An 18,298-nucleotide genomic window follows, 5' to 3' on the forward strand; every position below is an offset into this window, starting at 1 on the left:
TTTAGATTCCGTATCCTTTCTTATTTAATTTCTCAATTAACGATCAATATTTATTATAATTATTGTTATTGAATAAATTAGCTATATGTAACTTTCAAGTACGTTGATAGTTTATATATAAAATTGTATTAGAAGATTAACATTTTTGCTGTCAAAATATTGATGAAGGACTCAAAATTGATGAGAGGAAACAGTTTAATTAAAGAAAAATATTTTTGATATAAAATTATTTTGAATATGTACAACTACTTAGCGATTTCTAGATTTCTGGAAATATTTAGTGAAATATTGATTTTCTCGAGAGGCAGGGAGCGCCTACTGCTCATGCTCGCTCGCTCCGATTTTCGGTCGTGCTGGACCGCTGCTGACGCGGCCGAGGCATGTTCGTCGCGACATCGCGACAGCTTGTTATTATCTCTGAGATGTTTATTACACGTTGAGCTTTACCATTGCTTTATACCGAAGATGTAGTCTATAGAAATTGCCGCAAAGGCAGCATCCGTCGTTTACCGCGAACAGCTAAAAAAAGGTGCGATAATATATTATATAAATAACATCGATCTTTTCGCGCAGGTATAAGAAGGAGTTGTTTGTAAGAAGATTGCATTTTTTCGATTAAAATTCTTTCAATCGTGTAAATTACTATTTTATATTATTCTTTAAAGTTTTAAGATAATCTAAAGAACTTACAAAGTATATCCTTTATGTATGTGTAATATATATTCTATGCTTTCTTTTAAACTATTATTTTTCAATTCAATATGTTAATAAATTATTAAATACTATAAATTTTAAAATGTACTGCTAATTAAATATATAATTCGAATAATGCACATATTTTAGGATCGATGTAACGTCATATATAACGAGAACACGAGTGAAATGTAATAATTATTTAATTAATTGACAAAATTTAATTTCTAGAACTTATTTGTAATAATATTGTGTTTCTAAACGAATGTATTTTTTAAATAAAATTGTTCGTTTTACTTCCAGGCCTCACCATTGCGAACATAATTCCTATTATGATGCTGGGGCGGAAGCAGAGCCTCAAGGGGGAACCCGTCCTGGCTGATTATGGTCCGGAGGAGTCCCTCAATGAGAGCGCTGACATAGAATGGGTCAACAAGGTGAGCGAAAGTGCAAATCAACGGGAGATAGTGAAAAATATCTTTTCAAAACCTTTCTGAAAACCGCTTTATACGATTTCAGCTATGGGTGAGAAGATTGATGCGATTTTGCGCCCTGGTTTCATTGGCTTCCGTTTGCTTGAACACGCCAAAAACCTTCGAAAAAGTACCGTCCCTCCAGTACGTCACCTTTATTTGCGATTTGATAGTCACGTTTCTATTCACCGCCGAAATGATCGCCAAGATGCACATACGAGGGATATTAAAGGTAAAGTCGCTCTCTTCATCGAGGAAGAATCGAAGAGTATCCAAGTATATTTGAAGTTTTAAAATCACGAATACATTATCGAATATTTTAATATTTATCATTGAAAAAACGTAGAATGAAATTTTTCAATTATATCGCTGTATTTTTTACGTGGAATAGAATAAGATAATAATTAATAATTTTGTACAGAGGGACAAGTCCTATTTGAAGGACCACTGGTGCCAATTCGACGCAAGTATGGTGATCTTCCTCTGGCTGTCCGTGATCCTGCAAATGTTCGAGATGCTGGGTTTCCTCATAAAGTTTAGTTACGCTTCGATTATGCGAGCACCACGACCGCTGATCATGATACGTTTCCTCCGAGTCTTCCTCAAATTTTCGATGCCCAAAGCCAGAATCAATCAAATTTTCAAGTAAGAGAATTAATCAGATTTAAATTGATGGCGTGAAAAGCGAGACAAAACGAGAAATTTCGCAGACTCGTTTAAATTCAATTTATTTCATTGTTGACTATTCAATTTTTTATATTTATACAGACGCTCGAGCCAGCAGATCTACAACGTAACGCTTTTCTTCCTGTTCTTCATGTCCTTGTACGGTCTTTTGGGGGTGCAATTCTTCGGCGAGCTGAAAAATCATTGCGTATTGAACACAACCGAGCCGCATTACATCACAATCAATAGTCTAGCTATTCCCGACACGTTTTGCTCCACCGATCCGGAGTCTGGATATCAATGCCCCGAAGGAATGACCTGCATGAAGCTGGAATTGTCCAAGTATATCATAGGCTTCAATGGATTTGACGAGTTTGGTAGTAGTTAATGTTAATATTATGCCCTTTAGAGCCCCATGTCAATTGATTTTCCATGACAATCCGTCACTTGCGGATATTATCCTCGTAAAAATATTGCGAAAGCAACTAATTTCTGACTTTAAGATATAATTTCGCTTTACTCTATAATATTATCGAAATATATATATTTTTTATAATGTCGTTTTTGAAAGTATATGAATGTTCAATATTCTCACAAGAAATGTAAAAAATTAAAATTTTTAGAATTGCAAGATATGTAAGATTTTTTTTATTTGTAACTTTCAGCCACCAGCATCTTTACCGTGTATCAAGCGGCTTCTCAAGAAGGATGGGTCTTTATCATGTATCGTGCGATCGACAGTTTACCGGCATGGCGCGCGGTTCTCTACTTCAGCACGATGATATTCTTTCTAGCTTGGCTGGTGAAGAACGTCTTCATCGCCGTCATTACAGAGACCTTCAACGAAATCCGAGTGCAGTTTCAACAAATGTGGGGCGTCAGAGGCCACATTAGCAACAGTTCAGCATCGCAAGTCAGTTCATCTTTCTTGAGATTTTTAAGAGAAAAAAATTATTCTTAAATTTACTTTAAAGTATCAATAAAACACTGTTTTTGTATAAACATTATTGTTATATTTAAAATTAATTGTTAAGCAAATAATATAATTTATTGAATATTGTGAAGTTTGACGCGTTTACTTTATTTTCTTATTATCTCATTATTGCAGATTTTGACTGGAGATGACAATGGTTGGAAGCTAGTGACGTTAGATGAGAACAAGCACGGAGGTCTGGCATCCCCGGCCTGTCACGCTATCCTCAGATCGCCGTATTTTCGTATGGTAGTAATGTGCACCATCCTAGCGAACGGTATCACAACCGCAACGATGAGCTTCAAGCACGACGAAAAACCGAGAAACACTTATATAAACTACGATAACTATTATTGGGCCGAGATCATCTTCACGATACTCCTGGACTTGGAGACGTTCTTCAAGATATGGTGCCTGGGATTTCGGAATTACTACAAGCATTCGATTCACAAGTTCGAATTGCTGCTTGCAATTGGCACAACTATACACATTATTCCGATCTTTTATCTCTCTGGCTTCACTTACTTTAAGGTCTCTGCCAGTTATCTTTGACTCCTCTCGTCTTTCATGTTTTTTTCACTTCCCTTTACTTCATTTTTCTATGCTCGGATTTTTAAATTCGCTGTTTACGCATTTTGAACTCTCAGCCATTGATATTTTAAACTTCTAAAACAATTTAAACATGATAATAGATTGTTAATTTTTTTATATTTTTACGAAAAGGTTCTCAGAGTGGTTCGGCTTATTAAAGCGTCACCGATGCTGGAGGATTTTGTCTACAAAATTTTCGGTCCTGGCAAGAAACTCGGCAGTCTCATTATTTTTACCATGTGCCTGCTGGTGATATCTTCCAGCATTTCCATGCAACTGTTCTGCTTTCTTTGCGACTTTACCAAGTTTGAAACTTTTCCCGAGGTAATTTTACACTTTAATGAATTATTGCCACACGATTGTGCGTTGATTCTGAGCTTTAAAGGATGATTTTTTTTTAGGCATTTATGTCGATGTTCCAAATTCTTACGCAAGAAGCCTGGGTCGATGTTATGGACGAGACTATGTTACGAACTCATGAGACGATGGCACCTCTAGTCGCAGTATATTTCATTTTATATCATCTCTTTGTCACACTGGTATGCAATTATCGCTTTTCTCGATCGCAATAAATGCGTGTTAAAATTATATAAACGGATGTGAATTAATGTAATTAATTATAATTATCTTTGCAGATTGTATTGAGTCTTTTCGTCGCCGTGATCTTGGACAATCTTGAGCTGGACGAAGACATAAAGAAATTAAAACAATTGAAATTTCGCGAACAAAGTGCTGAGATAAAGGAGAGTTTGCCGTTCAGATTGAGGATCTTTGAAAAGTTCCCGGATAGCCCGCAAATGACGTGTCTTCATAAAGTACCGTCGGACTTCAATTTGCCGAAGGTTTGCGAAGAAATATTATCCTTTTGCTATTCATTATTAATAATTTTAATAAATTTGTAACTAATAAAAAAAATTAATTAAAAAAAGCATATATAATAATTATTCAATGCATTGAAAGTAATATTTGATATCTTTTTTAAGGTGCGTGAGAGTTTTATGCGACAGTTTGTGATCGAAGTAGAAGACGAAGAGAACGAAAATGCTAGAAGAACTAACGAGGCCTTCGATTCAAAAATAGTGTATAGAAAACAACGTCCGGTAAAGATCTTGAACAATCCGCCGAAAGTGAGAAGTGTTGTCAATAATTTGAAGAAAGCAGCTGTCATTTATATTATAAAGTAAGTTAAACGTCGCGTCGCAATCTTGCTTTTCTAAAGCTTTGCACTTGGATCTAATTTTTGATTGTTTATAGTGACTCTAACAATCAGAGATTGCTATTGGGAGATTCTGCCATGATTCCAGTACCAGGAAAAGGACTTTTAAAACCGCAGGGTACTGTTAGCAGCGCCAAGCAGCTTCGCATCGATCAGAAAAAGTAAGAATAAAATAAAGATTTATTAGAAAAGAATCCAAAAAATCGACATTTATCGAGGTTTGAAAATTTAAGAAGTAAAATTATATATAATGATCTAAAATACTTTTTCAAATCGTTATTAAATAAAAGTTTTAATATTTTTAAATATATTTTGCGTTTTCACTTTTATTCTAATTATTTTCTGTCTACTCACGAATGAAAATAGATCAATCAGAAGAAGCGTTCGAAGTGGATCGATCAAGCTCAAACAGACGTACGAGCATCTCATGGAAAACGGAGACATAGGCGGAATAAACAGAGTTAGTTCGGCGCGTAGCAGACCACACGATTTAGACATCAAGTTGCTTCAAGCTAAGAGACAACAGGCCGAAATGCGAAGGTACCCCGCACACACGTTTCCAAGCTCTCCATCACCAATCTCTAACATCCTACATTTTTTTTGTATCTCCAGAAATCAACGAGAAGATGATTTGCGAGAGAACCATCCGTTCTTCGACACGCCGTTATTTGCAGTACCACGCGAGAGCAAATTCCGAAAGTACTGCCAGCTCTTCGTCTATGCGAGATACGATGCTAAACTGAAGGATCCTTTAACGGGGAAGGAGAGGAAAGTGCAGTACAAGAGCTTGCAGTAAGATTCCTCGCGAGATTAGAACATCGAGATGGAACTCAGACACTCAAGCTGACGAATTTTGTATCTCTTTGTCTTTCGCAGCAATTTCCTTGGTTTAGTGACTTATCTCGATTGGGTGATGATATTCATCACGACGTTGTCATGCATCTCCATGATGTTCGAGACGCCGCGATATCGCGTGATGGAGGAGCCGGCGTTGCAGATCACCGAATACTGCTTCGTTATCTGCATGAGCATCGAATTGGCGCTCAAGATCTTGGCGGACGGCCTGTTCTTCACCCCCAAGGCCTACATCAAGGATGTCGCCTCTGTATTAGACGTCTTCATTTACATTGTACGTGCAACATCGTCAAGTATATATGGACGCAGTTATGCAATATGGAACCAACTCCAATCTTTTTTATTTCGAGATTTTTGTTACAAATTGTGTCTGAATGTATCAGGCAACAGACAATTTGGAATAAAAATCTCGAAATAAAAAAAATTAGTGATTAGTTCTCCATATTACATAACTGCGTCCATATATGAATAAGAATAAAAAGATTTAAAATTTATATAATATTATAATTGTATAATCGTAATGTAATAATAATTTGTGCGCGTTGCGCTGTTGTTAAATTAGGTAAGTCTTGTGTTCTTATGCTGGATGCCGAACAGTGTGCCACCAAATTCTGGAGCGCAACTGCTGATGATATTACGATGCGTGAGACCATTAAGAATCTTTACTCTTGTACCGCACATGAGAAAGGTCGTTTACGAGCTTTGCAGGGGATTCAAAGAAATTCTGTTGGTAAATGTCATTTCCATATTAAGGATTTTAAAGCGCAACAACTAAAGTCTCTGATCCAGAAACGGATCAGTGGATTTACGAACTGCCAACAAACTGATGATTGATAAAGAATCGCTTTTATTTAGGTATCGACATTATTGATCCTGTTAATGTTCGTATTCGCGAGCTACGGTGTACAGCTGTACGGCGGTCGATTAGCGAGATGTAACGATCCCACTATCTTGAAGCGCGAGGATTGCGTCGGCGTCTTTATGAGAAGAGTGTTCGTGACGAAGATGAAGCTACGACCAGGGAAGAACGAGAGTTATCCGTCCATTTTAGTACCGCGCGTTTGGTGAGCAGAAAATAGTTAAGATGGATCGGTCTAGTTTTATATACAATCACAGTTATATTTTATTAATATATATTCTATCAGTTATATATTTTTTAATAATTTATATCCTCTTATATATCGTTTTTTTCTAGTAATAATAATACTGTACTGCATTTCAGGGCTAATCCTAAACGGTTTAACTTTGATAACATCGGCGACGCGATGATGGCTTTGTTTGAAGTACTTTCTTTCAAAGGCTGGCTTGATGTGCGGGATGTTCTTATTAAAGCTCTCGGTCCCGTGAGTCATTTTGATTTTTTTTTTTTGTTTTTTGATACACAGACCGCACATTGTAAAAACGTTTGCGTATTTTAAAACTAGAGAATTTTTATTATAATCCTGCGTATCCTATTTTGTTTCAGGTTCACGCGATCTACATACACATTTATATCTTCCTCGGTTGTATGATCGGTTTAACGCTGTTCGTGGGTGTCGTGATCGCGAATTACTCCGAGAATAAAGGCACTGCTTTGCTCACGGTCGATCAGAGACGATGGTGAGAGGCCTCGAGATATTTCATCGGCGAATTCCGATCTCTAATATGATGATATCTACTAGATGTGAATTTCGATGCAGGTGCGACTTGAAGAAACGTTTAAAGATCGCCCAGCCGTTGCACTTACCGCCGAGACCGGACGGCAAGAAGTTCCGAGCTTTTATCTATGACATTACGCAGAACATATATTTCAAACGCTTCATCGCTGTTATGGTGCTCATAAATAGCGCTCTGCTGTGCGTCTCTGTGAGTTGAATAAGGCTAATCTTCCTAAGATGTAGACCGATGTCAGAATATAGATTTCCAGGACCCCGCGCGATCTTGCATAAATTATCCCACTTTTACTTAGGCATATTTAAATTGCTTCCATTTGCCGTAGATAGGCTCTGTTTATAGATAGTTTAATTACAGAAATATTTGTATAGTAATTAGAGAAAAAGAGAAGACATGCATGATCACGTAAACTCAATGTGCTAGCTTAAAATTCTTACAACAAATCAATTTTGCTTGAAAGCGCTAATCGCAAGCTTGAGAAAAGTAGCTTTATCAGAGCAGTTTTATATATTCTACTTAGTTCTTTATAAATTTATCAGTCATATGTATAGGACAAGTATCTAACAGTAGGATTAGGATCACAACGAGCATCGTGTTGAAAAGACCAAGTGACGTCCAATCTCGAAATAGAAGATAATAGAAAAAAAAAAAACATTCCCACACATGTAGAGAGAAGCCCCCATCGATTTGGAGACTGTTACTTTGAATCATTTGTTCCTTGCCGGCTACCATTAGACCGTGGCTAAAAGTTAGTGTGACTAATGTTAGCTCGTGTTTAATCTGCGGTCTTCTCTTCTTTTTTTTTTCTTTATCTTGCTCAATCCAAGTGGAGAATCGAGGAAAAACACACGGAAGCCCTGGCTACAGTCTCCACGATTCTGACACTGGTCTTCCTCGTGGAAGTAATCATGAAAAACATTGCTTTTACACCACGTGGCTATTGGCAGTCCAGAAGAAACAGATATGATTTGCTCGTGACAGTCGTGGGCGTCATCTGGATCGTCATACATTGCACGATGAAGGTGAGGTTTGATACATCGCCGATTCTCTTCACCATCGACTACTTTATTCGTTTTTTCCTATAGCATTACGGTTTGTCGCGTTGCTTTCAGAATGACCTATCCTACGTGATCGGATTTATGGTTGTGATCCTCAGATTCTTCACCATCACCGGCAAACACACGACTCTCAAGATGCTGATGTTGACGGTCGGTGTGTCCGTCTGCAAGAGCTTCTTCATCATATTCGGCATGTTTCTCCTTGTCTTCTTTTACGCGTTAGCCGGCACGATAATTTTTGGTACTGTCAAGTACGGAGAAGGCATAGGAAGGTGAGAAATTATACATTTTGCGCGCAAAAGTATGTAAAACTTTTAATTTACTATGAATGAATTATTCTTCTACCAGATGATTTTGGCATGTATAAGAATATAAAGCGTATATTTTTAATCTAGATTTTTCGGTGACTAAATCTTTTTTTTTAATCCATGATTCTTTATTTTTCTCGTATACTTTTCCGCCTGTGCGATATATTAAAAGCAATTTCTTTGCAATCCAGACGTGCCAATTTTGAATCACCGGTCACCGGCGTGGCGATGCTTTTTCGCATAGTGACGGGAGAGGATTGGAACAAAATTATGCACGACTGCATGATACAGCCACCTTATTGCACACCGGCGGATAATTATTGGGAAACGGACTGCGGCAATTTTCACGCCTCTCTCATTTATTTTTGCACCTTCTACGTCATTATTACTTACATCGTCTTGAATCTTCTAGTGGGTATGTAAACGATACATTCAAGTTAAATAATCATAAATATTATTATAATATAATATAAATATTATTTAATATAATATAAATATTATTTATCGAAGAAATTATTATATAATATATATTTAAAAGATCTACGCGATTATTTTTTTCTCGCTTTATTTATGGAGAGAGAAGAGAGGATTTTTCTATTTTTAAAAAAATAATATTCTTTCAATTAGATCTTTACAATAATTTAACTACTGAGAATCGGAGACAGAAAGAATGAAAGTTTTATTTTTTTCAAACAGCTATTATCATGGAGAACTTCTCTCTGTTTTATTCGAACGAAGAAGACGCGTTATTATCGTACGCTGACATAAGGAACTTCCAGAACACGTGGAATGTCGTTGATAATCATCAGAAAGGTGTTATACCGGTGAAGCGGGTATGGTTTTTAACGGAACCTCGAATTAATAACTCCGTATCCAGCGAAATGATGTAAAATAATCCGTAAGAAGCGCGAATAATAATACTAGTGTGTTTCAGGTGAAGTTTATCTTACGGTTGTTGAAGGGTAGATTAGAAACCGATCCGCAGAAAGATCGCCTACTCTTCAAGTACATGTGCTACGAGCTGGAGCGACTGCACAATGGTGAGGACGTCACCTTTCACGATGTCATTAAGTAAGTTCTGTGACTGCGATGAATATTAAATCATATTTATTATCTCTATTATAAATTTTTAATTAAAATCCGTAGGTGTTTTGTAAAATTAGATCTTTTATTCAATACGATGCTCAAGATTCTTTTTATTCTCCTTATAATTTATAAGGAGTTTCTTCAACCAGTTTCTTTACGAACCAGTTTCTTCAACCAGATGATATGCGAAAAATTTTATATCATTCGTCTAATTGTCAAAAATACTCTTCCTAAATTGAAGAATTTTTCAGTATGTTATCGTATCGTTCGGTGGACATAAGAAAAGCGCTTCAACTGGAGGAACTGCTAGCGCGAGAAGAGTTTGAATATATAATTGAGGAGGAGGTAGCCAAGCAAACCATTAGAACCTGGTTGCAGGGCTGTTTGAAAAAGATACGAGCGGTGAGGATCGATTGACCTTAAAATCGCACCGAGGAAATAATCTTTTTCTATATTTTTGTAGAAGCAACAGAACAGTCTCATCGCCGGACTTCGTGCTACGAATAACGCGGCCGCGCTGCCTCAAGATCAAGAGAAAAGCAAAGAGGAGAAAGGCAAGGAAATTAGCGTCGATCGTGCGGAAGAAACCGAGACGAAGGTATTTCACTTTGCGTTTTATTATAAATTCAAGCATTTCTGAGAGAATAAAAAAATTGATCTAAGAGAGAGAACTTTCTCAATACTTTTTCATCAAATTTAACAAATCAACCAAAGCTTTTAAAAGAAATATACGAAATAAACGAGACTCTAGACTCTAGACTCTAAAATATTGCTATTACTTATGGACTATAATAAAGATCATAATAAAAATTATACAATAATCATTTTATGGTGAAATTTGAGTCATTTTATTATTAATCTTCTGATGTCGATTAGGATGTCGAAGTACCGAAACACAGAGCTAAGAAACCAGTAGTACTTCCAAGATCAGACAGCATAGGGAGTGCTTCGGGAAGAAAATATCTGGCTCCGACGTTGTCGGATCCCGCATCCGTTCGATCCGAGAAGGATAAGATTGCGGTAGCGAAGAAAAGGAACAGCAGACCGCCGTGTAAGTCTAAATAAAGCGATGTCTTTTTTTATATTATCGCATCTTTATCTAAATATGATTTTGGCTTACGTTTCTTCTCCGCATTTCATCTTTCAGCGATGGTGAAAAATAATTTACCCCATCTTACGGAAAATACGGAACAAAGCAGGCAACAAAGGGAAACGTTGAGCAACAAGACGACCGCGTCTAAAGTTTCCAGTATCATGTTGGAAGTTCGAGAATGGTGGAAGGAGCAATTAGCTTATAGCAGCGAATCCAGCGAGGACGAGGTTTAAATCTTGCAAGCCGAATGACGAAGAATTAAGAGATAAATAGTTATAATCAGAAGCAGACTGTAAAGGATAGGATATTTTCAGCGGTAAAAAAAAACGAATTCTTTCTCTCTTCTCGCTCACACAAGCCTAAAGATTTTGCATCGAGTAAGGAAGAAGAAATCCGAGAAAGAAAATGTGGTATGTGCCTAATAATTTTAATATCGCTTGAAACTGATTTCGAAAAACTTTAACGTGCTGAGCTTCGATCAGAATTGGCCGTTTCTAAGAGCTTTTACTTTAATATTTTGCTACGTCAAATAACAGTTCGTACGCTTTCTGTATCTCCCGTTGTTTGTTGAAGCTCATTATGTTAAAGGAATCGATTTCCTAACGAAAGAGAGAATTGTAATCGAGATATACATGTTCATTTCATATCGAATGTCAGGGCATTATGTGAGTGTATATATGTGTGTATGTGTGTGTGTGTGTCAAAGAAATTGTCCATAAGAAAATTATTAAAATCCTTGAGCATCGATTTGTTGAAAATTTCGATGTGCAGACAATTTTCTGTGCGACGTTCACTCATTATTCGATCATGTTATCGGACACAACATTTCGAAGGCAATTGTATAGAATTTTATACGATATACAAAGTTAATCATTGTGCGACTAATAGTTGGATAGTGTTGTTAAGGGCAACTGTGAGTACAATTAGCGCAAGATGCAATTTGTCGTAGATACTTTTGTCACGAAGATGGTCCCGATTCTCTGTGAAAATGGTAGAATATCGTGGATTGTCGATATTTCCTCCTTACAAGAATATGTCCCGAGAGAGGGTCTCCTGTATCGTAATAGAGAGATCTACGTGAATTGATTGATTTAATATCGGCGGTTGTAAAGTGTTAGCACTTGATGTTGATGTTATGTCTGTTACAATTAGCAGTAATGCTGTTACGGGTGATGCTTTAAAGTAAAACAGTCGCGCGTCAATCGGGGAAAGAGTTACTTAGCCAAAGATGTAACTTATTTTCAAACGAGATTGCGTTGGCTATACGTTGTGCATGTTGAACGTAGGAAAGACAATTGGAGCATTTATATATATATATAAATATATAATATTGTCGTGAATTTTTATAATAAAAGGAAGAATGCGATCGATGTTGGCACAATAATACGCACCCGCAAGTTAGGTCGATATGTAATGCGTATATATGTATTTACAGAAGCGGATTTAGCGTTGGAAATCGCATTATGTTTACGTCGGTGTAAATGAATGTTGATGATTGTTGCTAGTTTATGTACCAATGTGCTGTCTTATCGAGTATGGGACAAATAAATATTGTTAGACACCATTATTTGTAAAATCGTATGACATTCGTTGTTATTATTATTCGATGATCATTATAGTATAGACACAAACGGTTAAAAAATAATTTTTTGATTCTTAAAATTGTGAAGAGAGTATAATACATACATAAATTATATAAATGATATAGATACATTATCGTTACGTCAAAACATAAAATCTTTGATTATCCATTATAATTATATTGGATTTTTTTGCTTGTAATCTAATAATTGCATTGAACGAAAATTTTTATTTTAATCTTATTTCAAATGGCACTTTCGGGCGCGCTTCAATTATTTAAAAAAGAACATGATATAAAATATTATCAGTAAGATTTTATATTAGGAAGATGTTACCTTCCGCAGCCATAATTTGGTTTGCCTCAGTCATGATGTTGATGGCGGTGTTGATCTCCTCGTTTGTGAAATTCAAAGAATGTGTTGTGTTTAGGTAACTGGTGACTTCCCTCAATGGAACTGTTTGAATCCTTCGATCTTGGAATAACTTGTGAAGCGATGACTTGAAGACTATAAGTCTAAAAATCAGAGAGAAATTAATTCGGAGAATATACTTTCTCTTCGAGCAATATTTTTCATTTTTTTCTATTTTATCAGATAAATTAGTAATAAAATAAAAATATAAAAATGAACGTATATAAAATATTGAAGATATAAAGACAAAAAATGGATGAAGCTTTCGTGCTTATTTTAAGTAATAATTTTACAGAGAACACACAAAATACAGAGAATCAGGCTATTTTCTTAGCATAACAATTACCTTTCCTCTGTGATCGTCGGCGTCGCTGTTTCTGGAACGGACTCCATGCTTTCCGCGGTTTCCGTGCGACTCGGCGACGTGCGCGTGCTGACCCTTTGCGACTGCGTCCTGGTTATTCTCTTGCTCGGTATTTCTTCGCCATGCGCATCGTCGCTATCGTATTCGTACGGATCGTCCGAATCCTTCGTTTTTTTACTGCGTTTCGTCTGTCTACTCTCATCAATCTCTGCATTCTCTGATGCATCGCTATCGTGACGTCGTCGCTTCTTTCTTTCCTTCTCCAGTACGCGTTTGAAGTAGGCAAACTGCACCAGCTCTATCGCGGCGCGCGCGTCCTCCTCTTCCACGTTCTTCGAGAGCCGTGCTTTTGCATGTGCCGTCGCCAATCGGATCAGCGTCTCCAGGGTTCTCGCGGTTATTGGTTGAGTCTGAAAATTATCCAGAAAGAAACGTATATTTATGTAATTTCTTTTTCACGATTTATACAACGTCGATCGGAATCTTTCTTTTAACTTGTAGAAATAAAACTATGGAGACTCACCCTCGCAACGTCGTATTCCACCATATCTTCCGACCGAAGTTTCGAATATTCCTCCGCGATGACAGCGCTGGCTTCTTCCGTGAGTTTGGGTTTCATGCATCGTGCGATATGAATATACTTTCTCATGAATTGTATGGTGAGGATCTGGTCGCTAGAAGAAATTTATAAAACACATCTCTTTGTATAAAATCTTTACACACAATCAGCATTTAAAATTAATCGAATAAAAGCTCGTACTATATTTAAAATAGCAGAACGCATATTGACGATATATTTACTTTTTAGAACGCGTTTGTCCATGTAGAAGTGGATCGTATTTTTGATAAACTTGGGACTGTGTCTCCTCAGTAGCCACATCATCCGGATTCTTCGTCGTCAACATATCCAACTTGGAACCTAAGCTCAAGGCCTCCCCATCTTGCTCCAAAGGATTTCTATATCGATGCATTCTGACGACGTGATCGCTGATTACGTGATCCTGATCCGAATCGATTACGTCTAACATAACGAAGAGCAAATCGAAACGCGACAGCAGAGAATCTTGCAAGCCAATGTTCTCCATAGGTGTCTTGTACTGATCGTACTGAAAAAGAAAAAAATATTTTATTCTGTATATATCGATATTATCATTTATTTGTTTATATATTAATCTAATTAATATATACATTATTTGCTATATGATTGCAGTTTTTAGTTTTATAGAGATATTTCTGCAAACAAATAAATCTTCGAGTCTATCTAAATTTTCCTATAAATTAGAAAATTCTTTAAAAACGAATATTTTTTCATATTTCTTATAGACTGTTTTAATAAAATCAACTTTGAAACCTTCTTATTTTTATTTATTATTATATTATATTATTATAATATAATAATTTCTTAATAATATAATACATATATTTATTATATTATTAAGAAAATACTACAAGAGGACGAACTTACTCTTCCGTATACAGGATTCGCAGCCGCTAGTACCGAACAACGAGCATTCAGACTGGCATGAATGCCCGCTTTGGCGATCGTGATTCTACCCTGTTCCATCACCTCGTGTATCGCCGTCCTGTCGATGTCCGACATCTTATCGAATTCGTCGATGCAAATGACACCGCGATCCGCCAGCACCATCGCGCCCGCTTCTAATCTACGTTCGCCGGTCTCCTGGTCGACCGTAACCGCCGCCGTCAAACCGACACCGGAGGATCCACGTCCGGTAGTCGGAATTGCACGTGGAGCAGTGCACAATACATAACGTAGTAGCTGCGACTTGGCCACTGATGGATCTCCAATTAGCAACACGTTTATGTCTCTAGTGTATGAAAAATGTCCTAATTATTATTCCATATTATCGTTAATGAATATTAAAGACAGAGAAAGAGACAAAACTCTCATAATTTGCTATTAACTATGAATTTTTTTTTTCTTATTAAATTTTGCAACATTATAAATATCTCTGCAATATCAGACCTCTCAAATCAAATTTCTTAAAATTTGTCAAAGCTTATTAATAAATATAAATAGAATAAATTAGATATTTTTTTATATTTATCAGATTAATCATATTTTCGATATAAGTATAAAAAACATGATAAAATCTTACCCTCTTAGCCTCGTACCGTTTAGCAAAATCTTTTCCACCCCGCCTAATAGAAGACACAGGATAGCCTTTTTTATGTACTCATTGCCATGTATAGATGGTGCGAGGGACTTGGCGAGGAGCTCGAAAATATTTTTGCAGGGATTGTTCTTTGCCAGCTTCTTGCACATGGCCACGTCGTCATGGGAGATCGCGAGATTGGCTTCCTTGCTCAGTTGCATCACATTGTTGGCGATTAGAACAGTTCTGATTGCGCACAGATAATTATTGATAGAACGCTTTTAGATGAAAATAAAAAGAATTTACGAATCATAATTAAATTGAGAAATAATTCTCGATCTTTTTTGTCTAGGACATACCTAAAAGTGCCAGTTGTGTATCCGCCTTGCTTTCCTGGGAGACACCGGTAATTTCCGACGATCTGTACTCGATCTCCAGGCTTACACATGTCCACTAAATCGTTATCGCAGATTACGTCCACGCTTCGTGGTAGCTGTCCGGCTGGAGCCTTCTCCGGCATCTCTTGTATAGTGAGCGTCTGATGATCTTTGTAAGTGGACAAACCGAATTCTGTTTCCAACGGGTTGCCGTCTTCATCCTACAAAATCGAAACAGTGAGTTTCTCCGAGATTGATAAACAAATGTTTTCTTTCTTACTCAAATATTATAGAGATAATTACAGTAGTTGGATAAATAGCGGAATGCGGAAAAGCATCCAAGGATGTTAGATCCGAATAGGCTCTCTCTAGAACTGTTTTGGTCACATCGCAGTAATGAACACTTCTTACGACTTTTGGTCGTACCAGTGAACCTACAATGAATAATTTTATATGTAATATATGTTATTTTTATAAAAAGACAAATTTCTGAATAAAAAATAATAGAATTTTGATATAAGTCTATATACAAATGGATTAACTCATTCGAGATTAAACAGATTTAGATAAATTTAATAAATCTTTTTAAAAATTGCATTTTTTTTTCTCTATAGATACTCACATTTTGTGACTATACCCTCCACACATACCAAGTTACCCAGATAATGTGAGGTAAGTGTTCTGGGTGTAACATGTTTGTTTCCAAAGCTACCTTCAAACGCTACGAAGAAATCTTTGTTGCCCTTGGCATAATCAATATCTATACTCGAAATATATTGTTTTAGAGCGTTCTGAAATGCCAGTTGTTCCTCAAAAGAATTATTTAACAAGCTGCAATATAATTAATTTATAATTAGTCTCTCAACTCTTCAAGACATTGCAAAATATTTGTTCATGCTACAAATTAACAAGAATTAATGAATCATACCTTGCCGTACGCACAGGATTTTTCCTTCTCAAATCATTAATATTCACAACCAGCCTGTATTTGTCTTCCTGAACCATATTCTTAACCATTGTGGCATATATGCCTTGATCTTCCTGTAGACAATCAACAGGTATCAAAATATAAAAACAAAATATAATCGATATAATCTTTAATGTCTTGTGGTAAATACAATTAAATACTAAGCTAAACAAAATTAATAGACTTAAAATATCAATTATTTTCTATTAAAATATTAAAATATAATTATAATTAAATTAATAATTAATATAAAAATAAAATTGTTGATATGAAGTGAAAGTTATGAAAGAATGTTGACAACACATGTTGATTATTAAATATCTACCATGTCGTCCAGAAAATCAACATATTCGCGCGTTATCTGCTCCAGATTCTGATCGATCTCCGTATCCATCTTTGTGGCAACTAATTACAATCCAATATTTGCTACGTGAGATATTATACTATAAGGAAATATTCGAAGAAAAGTTTTACGAAGTGCTTTGAAAGGTACGCGAGCACGACTTGGTTCTGTTTGCGCGGGAAAGCGACAGATTAGCCAACCTGTCATTTCAAAAAGTCACTAGTGCTTAATTTTTAGGGACTTATTTTTTTTCATACCACACTGTAAGGTTTTAAAAATGGCGACGATGCTTGAAACTTGAAAAATCAGGTTAGGATTGCGAGAATATTCGTGAAGACGGATCACCGGGTTGAATCGAGTTTTCTTTACAATTCGCGAATCGTCACGTTGACAGAAACACATTATGGCGCAAAGTAGATTGGAAAAAATTGGTACAGTGTATACTAGGTAAGTGTAAGCATCCTTTGTAATCTTTTTCTCCGACAGAATTATTTTGGAGTTATACGAAAATTAAATTGGGTGCGATTATTTTGAAGCCACTAACAGCAATTTTTCTTCAAATTTTACTACTAAATTATATAATTTTATTTGAAATTAGTTGAAAGATTTTTGGATAAAAATTTAGATGTTATTCAACAACTCCTTGTATATGTATTATATCATCTTTTGGAAATTAAGTAAATGAAACATTTTATACAATGTTTATAATAGCTAATTTAAATATTTCGAATAATATATCTTAATGGAATGAATTTCAGAACCATTTCACTATTAAAGGGCAAAGCTATGAAAGAGGAAGATAAACCGCTATGGTTGGCAGTGTATGAGGCTTTCCCTCCGAAATATGAACCTAGATACGATAGAAAACTGCCAAAAAAACCAATCAGACCTATCTTCTACGAAGAGGATTTAATTCGAGTGTAAGACATTTTATTATATTATATAGAATAAAATATTTATGTGCCACTTTCTATGTAAGTTATATCATTAAATTATGTATTTGTTCTCTTGCAGAAGATTTCACAAGGATCAAAACTTTATACCAACTACAAATTTAGCAAAGGAAAATGTGAAATCTGCAACACAAAACTTTCTATCTATATACAAAACGATAAAAGAGGTACGTATAATAAGTTAAATTAATTTATTGATTAAATCATTTAATATATTGTATTAAAAGTATATTCATTTTAATAGCAGGAAGAATTATCGGAAGATAGTGTCTATGAAAAGGCAATGAAACAGTACACTCTTGAGGTAGAAACAAGAAAGTCGAGGAAAGCAGACAGAATCATCTAATACATTTAAGTAATTACAAAATATATTTTTATTCTTTTTTCTTTTGTAAATAAAGACCTCTTTAATAAATAGTAATTTATATTAATTGAAATATAAGTATCACTGCTTGTATTCACTATAGAAATAGAAATTATAACAGTCTTATTCAACAAGTATAGTTTGTATTTCGTGACAA

The 18,298-nt window shown here is 35.7% G+C and overlaps 3 protein-coding genes across 4 annotated transcripts; 2 read left to right on the forward strand and 1 right to left on the reverse strand.

Moving 5' to 3' along the window:
* The first annotated feature begins 256 nt into the window (after positions 1-256).
* Positions 257-12,207, forward strand: LOC145934391 (sodium leak channel NALCN-like). Its single transcript, XM_083034764.1, has 29 exons — positions 257-529; positions 997-1,130; positions 1,213-1,398; positions 1,588-1,811; positions 1,935-2,209; positions 2,498-2,745; positions 2,941-3,336; positions 3,529-3,720; positions 3,798-3,935; positions 4,032-4,238; positions 4,380-4,576; positions 4,651-4,773; positions 4,979-5,152; positions 5,225-5,404; positions 5,489-5,741; positions 6,030-6,197; positions 6,323-6,531; positions 6,690-6,810; positions 6,933-7,066; positions 7,147-7,312; positions 7,948-8,142; positions 8,233-8,450; positions 8,678-8,901; positions 9,183-9,319; positions 9,421-9,557; positions 9,824-9,974; positions 10,036-10,170; positions 10,449-10,623; positions 10,720-12,207. Exons 2-29 carry the CDS (start codon positions 1,026-1,028, stop codon positions 10,896-10,898), a joined length of 5,247 nt encoding a protein of 1,748 aa, XP_082890890.1. The 5' UTR covers positions 257-529; positions 997-1,025; the 3' UTR covers positions 10,899-12,207.
* Positions 12,208-12,328: 121 nt separating this feature from the next.
* Mcm3 (minichromosome maintenance 3) lies at positions 12,329-16,994 on the reverse strand. The gene is made up of 11 exons (XM_083034770.1): positions 16,807-16,994; positions 16,443-16,555; positions 16,137-16,345; positions 15,818-15,948; positions 15,497-15,735; positions 15,141-15,383; positions 14,486-14,849; positions 13,822-14,126; positions 13,544-13,694; positions 13,003-13,430; positions 12,329-12,760 (listed from the first exon to the last, which is right to left on the reverse strand). Exons 1-11 carry the CDS (start codon positions 16,873-16,875, stop codon positions 12,562-12,564), a joined length of 2,451 nt encoding a protein of 816 aa, XP_082890896.1. The 5' UTR covers positions 16,876-16,994; the 3' UTR covers positions 12,329-12,561.
* Positions 16,995-17,098: 104 nt separating this feature from the next.
* On the forward strand, positions 17,099-18,279 carry Mrps23 (mitochondrial ribosomal protein S23). 2 transcript variants are annotated; one of them, XM_083033094.1, is made up of 4 exons: positions 17,099-17,271; positions 17,583-17,744; positions 17,839-17,944; positions 18,022-18,279. In XM_083033094.1, exons 1-4 carry the CDS (start codon positions 17,228-17,230, stop codon positions 18,121-18,123), a joined length of 414 nt encoding a protein of 137 aa, XP_082889220.1. In that variant the 5' UTR covers positions 17,099-17,227; the 3' UTR covers positions 18,124-18,279. The 2 variants fall into 2 exon arrangements, with proteins under 2 accessions (XP_082889220.1, XP_082889221.1); XM_083033095.1 differs by having other exon boundaries at positions 18,025-18,279.
* The last annotated feature ends 19 nt before the right edge of the window (positions 18,280-18,298 follow it).

The sequence above is a fragment of the Prenolepis imparis genome, unplaced genomic scaffold (assembly GCF_030444845.1).
Source record: "Prenolepis imparis isolate NDT839.2.m4 unplaced genomic scaffold, iyPreImpa1.0 SCAF_3, whole genome shotgun sequence".
NCBI lineage: Eukaryota > Metazoa > Arthropoda > Insecta > Hymenoptera > Formicidae > Prenolepis > Prenolepis imparis.